This window comes from Symphodus melops (genome assembly GCF_947650265.1).
Source record: "Symphodus melops genome assembly, chromosome: 9".
Taxonomy (NCBI): Eukaryota; Metazoa; Chordata; class Actinopteri; order Labriformes; family Labridae; genus Symphodus; species Symphodus melops.
Genome location: NC_136699.1, coordinates 5,194,666 through 5,205,235, shown reverse-complemented (window position 1 = coordinate 5,205,235; position 10,570 = coordinate 5,194,666). Strand labels below are relative to the sequence as shown.

At 39.3% G+C, this 10,570-nt stretch overlaps 1 protein-coding gene across 1 annotated transcript in view; it reads right to left on the bottom strand.

Annotated features, from left to right (window-relative positions):
* fat2 (FAT atypical cadherin 2) overlaps positions 1-10,570 on the bottom strand; it is a 104,979-nt gene that overhangs the window by 5,609 nt on the left and 88,800 nt on the right. The window contains exons 25-28 of the mRNA XM_079352340.1: positions 10,258-10,411; positions 7,245-7,347; positions 6,983-7,131; positions 5,950-6,221 (exon numbers count right to left, since the gene is read on the bottom strand). Coding sequence (XP_079208466.1) covers positions 5,950-6,221; positions 6,983-7,131; positions 7,245-7,347; positions 10,258-10,411 — 678 coding nt within the window. The remainder of the gene's footprint in view (positions 1-5,949; positions 6,222-6,982; positions 7,132-7,244; positions 7,348-10,257; positions 10,412-10,570) is intronic.

The window sequence follows — 10,570 nt, the reverse complement described above, 5'->3', positions numbered from 1 at the left end:
ATCATATGACAATTAAATAGCAACATTACTAAAACAAAAAGAGGAAGGCATTCCTCCTGTTATTTGACTGACAGGGAAGTCCCTGCAGCGAGGAGCTTTTAGGAGGCAAAAAGTGTGAAATCAAAATAAGGATTCTTGAGGATTAGCGCTTTAAATTCCGTCCTTTCATCCCAGAAAATCTCATGCTAACAAGGCAGACACATTATACAGCTTGTTCAAATAAAATGGCATATAAAAAAGCACCATGCTGTCACTGGAGTTACTGAGAATACTGATCAGACTCCCAGCTGCTCGCACTGTGGCACAGCGAAAACGAGACTAAGTGCCAGAGGAAGGTACGAGGAGAGACTGGGAACAAGAGCGAGAGAGCTACTTAGAGGGAGTCAAAGGAAATAAAGCTGAGAGACAGATGGTAGAGGAGAGGACTGAAGGAGACAAAATGGTGAAAATGAAAACAAGAAGAAAGATTTTGAAAAGGAAGAGGCAGGGGAGGAATTTAAAAGTAGAAGGGACAACAGTGAAAGATGGAGTGAGTGATTAAGACTTTGCGAGAGAGAGAGAGTTAGAGGTCGAAGGGAGACAGGAGGTAACAAGAGGGAAGGGATGAGAGATGTAGAAAATTAAGCTATTATATGTTTTAAGAAGCTCCATAAACTCTAAGAACAGATGACTTAGTCTCTGATTAGACCAATAAATTGCTCAAACTTTTAGGGTGGGTTTGAACATGTCACAAATGTGTGAAAGACAGACAGACGGACGGACGGACGGACGGACGGACGGATGGACGGACGGATGGACAGATATGTTATCGACAGATATGTTATCGGTCCCAACAGAAATTTAAGAGTTCACTCCTCTACTGGGATTCTGCAATCTTATATCACTTACATTTTCCTAATATCCTGCGAGAGTTGTGATGGAATATTTGCAACTTCCCAGATTACATTTTAATCAACTAGTGCACCTGCCAAGTTGCAAATGTGGATACTGCATGCAATATGCAGCATAGACAGAGTCACCAGAAGCTGAAATTCTACAGACATATCTGAGTACGGTTTCAGAATCTGTGGACGAAAGACAAAATCATTAACTTTGGGATTTCTATTTGTTGTCCAAGTAGTGTTACACAGCCAGTAAAACCAAAAGAACAAGAACAGGAGGACCTGTTCATAGTTCTAAAACCAATGAATTGAACTTCATTTGATGTGACAGTCAGTTTTTGACTGCCTATAAACATTGGTACGACTAGTTTTGTTTATAAGTTTATTTGAATCAGGGACAGTGTACAATAAACAAACAGTCTCAGACGAGAAGACATTTTTTGTACCAGATTAGGCTAACTAGCTGATTCCCATCTGTTGTCCCTGGGCAGATGATGGCAAGAGAAAAATACAAATAAACCAGTTATGCACACCCACACACATACACACAGACAGACACACACACACACACACACACACACACACGCACATCCACACACTCCTTTAAAAAATGTGGCACTGGCACTGGTCACACGTTAGACATTATGAGGTTCCAGATCCTCGCTTCAGGACATTTTCTTGAATCGGATTTGATTAAATTTTAATTGAAGACCCTTTATCTTCAGAGGAGAGTTAACATGTTTGAACATGACATGAGGTTTGTAGATTGTGTCGTCCATCCCCTACACTAAAGTTACTTTAGAAACGGATGACTTCAGGCTTAGTACGGGCATGAGCAATGATTAAGGTGATATTTATTGCGCTAAAATGGTCTTGGAAAATGTTTTAACACACACTCTTTAAATCTTTGTTACTCTGGTAGGCTCTCAGGTGGAATTTACACTACTTCATTTCCACACTTTGCACTGTTTAATAGAGTTGAGACCAAGAGCAGCTCCTCTTCTTCTTACTGTTGGATCACTGCCATGGGCTCTAAGATTGCCATTAGAGTCAGAATTACTTGAAAAGGTTTTTACACCAACCTGAGCGAATGCAATGCTTTACCAGAAGGTCTTTAGTTCAAGTCCAAGTGGGATTGAATGCCCCGAACATTTATTTAAATGTGAATGAAGTAGTGTGATATTGTAAAATATCGTCTGTGTTGTTAAGGTCTTTGCATTTTACCTGCACAGTGATTAATGTTTTCAGCCCGTGGGGTCCCTCCCTTCAATTAATCAGTGAAACAGTGCATAAAAAGGAAAATAAAAATCATTAGTGTCAAACTTCAGTGCATATTTATGCCTGCAGCAGGGGGGTTCACTTTGGTGCTGCTTGGCTGCTGAGCCAGAAACATTTAAAAACTGGGGACATGCAGTTTTGAAAAAGGGGCATTTTCAATTCACAAACATTTCCCCTTAATGGTGTGAGCCTGCAGTCACCGCTCCAAATGTGATTTTCAAAGTGCCTGGAAAAGGGACCTTAGGAATGTTGTTGTTAATGAATTTGGAGAAAAATGGATGGACAGATTCATTAATGAAATTCTCCTCTTTCACACATGAAGGCTTGCAACTGGGGTTTGCAAATTGCTAACCAAAGGCAAATTATGAGGCGCACCTCTGTGGATGTTTTTACTACAGATATGTGTGTGTGTGCACAAAATAAATGTTTTCACAGATTTTTATTTCAGTGGCAACAGATGAGCTCGGGGCCAGGAGTCAAAAAATGGTTGGGATCAGAACAGCTTCTTTTTGAAACGAATAATTGAGGATAGATTGACAGTCAGATAGGCTGCTGATCCAAGTACACCATTGAACATTGATTGTGGTGGAGGATTCCACAAAGCTAGGGTGGATTTCTTGTCTTGTTCGGCTACTGGCATCCCAGACTCGCCTGATGGGCCTTTATGATTGGATGCTTCATCACCAATTAAATAAAAGACAACAAGGGCAGTATATTTTTTAAGTATAATTTTGTCAGCCTGATTTTATGCTTAAATCCTATCTTTAAGTTTTTTAACCTATTCTCTTGGATTGCCACCAGGGTATAATAACGTTTTTTTGAAATTTCAATTTCAATTACAGGCACCTTAGATCAGCTCATCTAGCCATGGAAGATGTCAGATTTAGTTCCAGGGTCACATGGCTAACAAAAAAGGAATTGTAAAGGACTTAGCTGTTCCCTTTAACAAGGAGCCTTATAACAAGCGAAGAACTACAGGAACGTGTCCTTTATCCTCCATGATAAGGTCAAGCAGATGAATGACCTGCCAGGCGGGCGTTGCCTGGGGAGCGATGGCATGACTAATGCTTGATGTGTCTCTTGTCATTTCTCGTCAGTTTAGAACAGCATAGGATATTGATCAGAAACATGAAAAGAAAATTCTGCACAAAAAAAGGAGAGACAGCACGTGAGTAGGATGAGAATAACAAGAGAAAGAGAGAGAAAGAGTGACAGGAACAAAAGTGAAGAGAAAATAAAGTGAGTGTGATGGAAGGAGGGAGAATGTGACAAATGACCAGCGAGGGATAGAGAGAGGGATAAATGAAGAGAGAAAGCTGGAGAACAAGGCCGAGAGAGTGCAGCAGAGAAGAAAGTGAAAAAGACAGGAGAGAATGAGAAAAGAAAAAGGAAGAAGGGTAGTAGTGCAAGGAGAGGATAGTGAAAAAGAACAAAAAAGGCTTTGGGAAAAAAATAAACTTCTTGTAAAACTTTGTTTTTTCTTCCTCCACTGATTTAGATAACATGTTTAATTGCTCACGCTTGTTTTGAAATTAAACACTTAGCATAATAAATGTTACCCGTTCACAGGTGTTCATTTAAGAGATTGGGTCATTAGCAAAATCAGCACCCAACCACTGCACACGAGTGGCAAAACGATCACTCAAGATAAAATGAAGGTCTTATCCCTGGAAATGTGTTTGCACTTTCTCGTTCTTCCACTTTTATAAGGGACTCACTGTAATATTGGCATGTCACTCTGAATCTGCAGTTAGTGCTTAAAAAGTACTATCTGTAACTGATGAACGTTTCATGACAACAATAACTTTTCAAATGACCCAATGCCATTTACTGCTCTCGCCGCATATTTACTTCAAGTCTATACTGATTATTTGGGGATCACCCCAAACATTTACAAAGATGTTGACAGTGTCTGATCACTGGTCATCAGTCACCTGAGCTGATCTGACGTTACTTTTGACTATTGATGTTTATTTTTAGTAACCTCCTTGAGTGTCGCCATGTTTGTAGTTTATGTTCCGCACGTGAGCACCCAGGTTGTGCCATCTAGAGGTAGCCTTCACAACGCTTCAAATATAGTATATTTATAATTACACTCATGATGCAACAGGACTTATAGTATGTCTTAAACCTTTGTCAATGATTTTTTGACAATATCAAATAAAAACAATTTTTTTAATTCAAATGAAATGTTTTACATTCAATCCTCATTCACGTTATTTTCTTATTTGCCAGGTATAGTGCTCATTTTGAGAATAATTGCATTTAGTTTCTGCCCTTTGGCCATAAAAATATTGTGTTAATTTCACTTCAAGAGAGGTAATGGTCTCTTCAATTAGGTGGAAGAAAGTATGCATATGTTCGTATCTACATCAGCAATAAGCCAAGATGAGTTAGAATATGCCATCATATTTAATATTGGGCATTCTCTATCTGCTACTATGTATAATAAAGAAGCACACACAGTGACACTGTATCCACCTTAAACCTTAAAGGCCACTCAAAGACGACAAGTGGATACTTTTAATAAGTAAATTCTTGCAGGACAGAAAGGCGTCATACAAAAGGAAAGAAGAGAAGATGGCAAAAGAAATGGCAGTTGGGGGTATTAAAAAGAAGACAAAGCCAAAGGAGAATCAGAAGAGGACAGAGAAATAAGATAGGGTGTTATAGAATTAAGGATGGCATAGAGTAGAGTATAGACAAAGTCATACAGGAGACAAAAGAGAGAGGGAGTGAGGAGGAGGGGAAAGCAATTGCCAAAAGAGAAAGTGGAAAATGAAGCAACGCTGAGAGATGAAACAGAGAAAACCACTTTGTTATTTCCAGATGTTATCACATCCAATCAGCCTCGTCTATGAATGTTTCATCTTCCGCAGTTTAATCAGAATGGTGTGTTGGCAGACCACTCTATGGGTTGTCCCGTGTTTCCCATGATGCACCACATGCCAATTAAATGCTTATTTACAATAACCTTGAAAGACTGAATCGTTCAGCCTGCTCTGACCTTTTGTATTACTCTGTGGCTTCATGCCAGAGAGATTTAGTTAGCAGCTCATTGAATTTTTTTTTTTCATTCACCGCAGTTGACATTTCCCCCCGAGTGTTTTTCCAGAGTGTTGGAAATTGATTATATTTTAGCATTTACTTGAAATCAGCTGAGATCCTGATTACGAACAAAGAAGCATTCAATAAATCTCTCTGTGTATTCAGTGAATGAATCTCTCAGTTGTCGACATATTGATGGCCAATATGATACCTTTTTTTACAAAGGTTTCTTATGCAATGAATGGCAATGAATGGAAAAACATTTGAAACAGGGGGACTGCTTCAGCATCTTTCAAAACAGATTTTGCTACAGAATTTAGTTTGATTGACTCTTTGAGTATTTTATTTTGAATATTTGTGTAAAATAGTAAAATAACATTTGGCACATGTGGGCACAGTTTTTGATTTTAGGAGTTTATAAATAGGTTATTAATATATCAAGACAATTTACATTTTTCAATGCGTAGCCTAATGATAGCAATATTTCCCTAATGTAATTGTAACTTTCTCCAAAACCTTAAAAGTATTTTTACCTTTTCTGTTCAGCAAGTCCCCCCCCCCACCACCACCATTTTGCTCAAGGAAAATGTACATGCTGGATAAAGGTTGCCAACCCAAGCACAAGTTAGAAAACTTGTAACTGCATTCTGGAAATTTATTTCTCAATTGGCTTTGCAGTACAGTGAAATCATCAAAATCCCAGCGTTCACCCACCGAATATGAAACACAAACAAATGCACACCTTCATAGTCCATGTCCCAGTGGTTCTTCCTGATTGAATCATTGTCAGAGCTGGATGGCGGCCTGGCTGGGAGGTTGGGGGCTACGCTGCACACGACCGGCCCATATGTCTTTGGAGAGCCTCCTGGCGGTCCGATCTGGCTGCGTGGACGAAGTGACCTGAATGGTGTATGGTCAAGGTCGTTGATGGGACCCACCATTGAGCTCATCTCTATAGGAGTCCCTTCCTGGTTGTCAGCTTTGAGGCTTTTGGTCAGACTGGGCTGGAAGTAGCTGTGGATGTGTAAAGATGTTTTTGATTCAGTAAAACTGGTAAAAATGGAGATACCAAAATTCCCATTTCCTTTCCTAACCAGTTTCCTTTATAAAATAATGCATAATTGATGTGTCTTTTCTAACGATTGTTGTGTAGTGGAAAAGAAGGTTACTTTGTGGCCTCTGGATGCAACCTTGATTTAAGACTCAACACTTACAGTAATCGAGGAACTTTTAGGCTTGTTGTGTACTTTTTGTTGTTCATTCTTTTTCCTGTATCTTACAATTCTCTCTCTCTCCCCCCCCCCCCCCAACTTTACGAGTGTTGACGTAGAATAAATAAAAGAACAAAAACAAAGGTCAAAATCAGAGAGCAGAGCAGTATTGAGCCACCTTCGCTGTAGGTGAAAACAAGCTTTGAGATAGTTGTTTCTAATATCCCTGTTCAACTACAGTAGGTCTGAGTCGTCTACTTCTCATTCAGAATTTTATTAAATGCACTAAAGCCCTTTAACACAAACACAAAATAGAGTGCACGAGGCATACAATCTTTAGGACTTTTTGTCTAGGTGCAATCTGTTCACAATCTCCTTTTCCTTGATGACAATTTGGCGGTGATAACCATCAAACATGATTTAGACCGCCTCAATGTAGTCAATAAAGAATTGTTTGATATTTAGATATATACCTGTACTGTGACACAAGTAAGAGGCAATCTTTTCAAAACTTTCAAGGGTGTCGGAATCCATTTTAGACAAGTCAAAGTAATGAGCACTTACCCGTTGGAATCCTGGACACAGACAGGCTTTTTCTTCTTCTGCTGAACGTAGCGTTTCCTGATGCAAACAAAGATGCCAACCAAGAGCAGTAATCCAAGCACACTGACACTGATCTCCATGATTTCCATGTAGCCAATCATTGGCGAGACCTGGTAGGTAGATTGGACAATTAATAGATGAGTACATCAAAAATAACCTATGGAATCAAAGTACTGCTGAAACAACCAAAAACAAACATTGATGATTTGTGCTTGTGTCTGACCTGAGGCAGCGGGTCACAGTGAATGGAGCCGCCGTCAGTGACTTTACAGTCATAGCCTCCGGGACACGAGTTGGGCGAACACATTTCTATCTGATTATGGCACCTACAGAATGAAAGAAAGTTTGATTGATTTGATTCTAGAGATTACAATTCTTGTCATTTCAACATGCTGTTGTTTGTTGTTTGGATGTACAGTAAAAGTATTCAGCAACAAAATCAATGTAGGCTATCTGAACTCTCACAGTGTCAGTGCTTTGATCTTAATGCTCAGTCAAGCAAATTTAAGCCTATAGCCATGTTAGCCACATAGTGCTGCGTTCTACGCCACTGTACTCAGCAGTGCTTTCAAACAAGGGATTAAGTTAAAAACTTTTTTACCACAGAAGCAGCAGGCATGTTTTTATGGCTTTTGAAACTTATTGAATCTTTTAGATTGTGTCCAAAGAACAATCAGATATTGTTTCTGATTAAAGTGCTGTGGACAGCTGTGTTTCTGAAAATGGGGCGAGTAATCAAGAGTCCTACAGTGAAGAGCAGCACAAAGGCTGCCACCTTGGCTCTGGAGTTAAGGTGAAATTGGGTTGACGATGCTGAGGGCTTCACTGCATCCAGGCGACCCTGAGGACCTTCTGGCAGAGCTTTGATTGCTAAGTGCTGCGATTCTGACAGAACCTATCATTTTGTTTTACATAAAACTGCCTTGTGTTCAGCATTACTCGCAATTTCCAGGTGTTGAATTCCCTTGCTTTTGAGCACTGAAAGAATACCTGCAAGTTTGAGAGTAAAATACAGAAAATGCTGTGCATTTTAACTTGGACAAGGAGAGAAACGTTTTGTATTGTTCTTTATGTATGAAGCTTGAATTTATGTTTTTTGTTCGTGTGGATGTTTTTTATTCAAAATGCATAGAGGACTTTCTCTGTGCTGCTTTCTGCTGCAGGAACAGATTACAGTGAGCGCACATGTTAAGACAATTACAGACCGCATCAAAAAACACAGCATGATGAAACATCTATCTGTCCCTTTTACAACTCCCAGCTCCTGCAATTACAATCCACCAGTGGTCATTTTTCACTCACTGAGTTAATCAAAACCCCACCTGGACCATGGGCTCGCTGTTTATACCCAGGAGGAGCGACGCAATTCCACAGGCGGCCTTAATGAAAGCAGGAATATGCAAATGTTGCTGTAATTTCATTTGAACGTGAGCATTCTCCTTGTCAGCCGCTGGAAGTGTGAGTGGAATACGAAGAGCTGATTGTAAAGCCATGAACAAATCTGTGTGTGTGTGTGTTATTATTGTTTGCAACTTATCACATGTATGCAAATTCAAGGCCATGAAAGCTTTTTCAGAATGCAAGCATGTACCTCTGTGCAAGTGATGCTGCATATAATGAGAGTTGTGCTGCACTGCGTTTGAATTCAGACAGCCTTGTTGGGAGTCATGTTAATACCTCTCTGTGTCCATTTAGGATTTTGTCATAGTTTAACAATACCGTTTTGGGGTTGATTACGGCAGCATTCCTCACATATACTTTTTTATATCTAAATAAACCATTTAGTGTACAAAAATGATGAAAAATCCAGTATATTTAATGTTACAATAATACATTTGTGTTTTTTAAAAGTGCAAAATCACTAAAATACACCAGCAGGATCATATTGGTTGTCAACAAGTCCAATAAATAAAGACATAGTATCCAGATTGACCTCCACTATATGCAGAATACACATGTTTGATCATTTGGTTTGGTTCTTACCTGTCAGATATTCTGACCACTTTTCTTTCATGCCCTAACGATTAACAATTGTAATCATTCCAGCTTCCTGCACAGGTGTGTTAACAGCACATGTTACAGCCGTGCTGTGAATGCCCAAACACAGCCCATAGAGTATATTTTTTTATGCCTCAAATGTAGTTTCTTTTGTTTACCGCATGTAACTACAGAGATTGTGTGTGGTTCGACTGATGCATCCACCACTGCAGATAAGCCAATACTGTTTCCTCTGCTGTAGCGATTCAGGACAGGCTGAAAATCCCTACTGGACTTTAATGAGATTGCTTTCAAATCCACCTGCTTCCCTGAAGTTGATTGGCCAGACTTAGGGAAGAAATGTAGCTGCAATAGTATTCCTGCAATATTCTTCGGTCAGAGTCAGTAACAGTACTTAAATGATTGAACCTCAGCACGTGAGCATGTGATGAAAGATTCTGACCAGCCGTGAGATTTATCACTTTGCAGGAAATGTTTTAGATGCATGCATATTGATAATAGAAGGATGTCAAATTAAATTTAAATAGGTCTTTAGAGCCACAAATAACGTTCATGAAAAACAGTGAGAACATGAGAGACAGACAGGTAAGAGACAAGTAACAGCCTATGGTAGTAGTCTACAAGTGTGAATGTAATTTTTATCAATAACATAAAAGGCAAAAAGTAAATTAAAGTCCTTCAAAAATAGAGATCTGATCTGAAATTGTGATTGGTGCATCTCTACTAAGGAACCTTACAGCTTCTATGTTTTAGATTTTGTATTTGACTTAAGTCTCGTCATGTGTCAAGCAGGAATATACATATTTAAAACAAATTATCAAAGACATTTAATGATGCATGTTAATTGAATTTACAGATTCAATATTACGTCATTGTCAGTTTTCCTTGTTAAACAATTATGAAAAATACAAGTAAAGATTTCACTGGATGTAACCAAGAAGCATGTTAAAGGGATACTTCACCCATTTGCATGAAGCTTTGTATCATTGTATCATTAGAAATATGTTTTTCGTTGCCTGGAAGTTTTCTTCATGTGATGCAAAAAGCGTCATATTGCATCACATGAAGAAAACTTTCAAGTAAAGAAAAACACATTTTTCTTGTCTCAGGGCAAAATGAGGGCTGGATTCACGACCATTCAACACTACTACCATGTTTCTAATGATACACAGCTTCATGAAAATGGGTGAAGTATCCCTTTAATAATGCATTACTGATTAGAAAAAAGTTTTTGTTACCGTGCATCAGTGTTATCCAGCGAGCAGTTGCAGATGTAACCTTCAGCCTTGGGTACACACACCCTGCCGTGGGGACATGGCTGGGAGGCACACGGGTTGTTGGGGAGGTCACAGTGGGCGCCGTGGAAGAGTCCTGCACACCTGCAGCGCGGCTCTGCACAGTAAATAAAACACATCCAGACGTCTGAGACAAGAGCGACTGATCATCACAGCAAGCATTCCCCTACAGACGGTAAATAATCACAGCAAAGGTCAACCTGATCAGACCAGAGAACACAAGATTGTGTTTGATATTTGAAGTTAAAAAATCTCC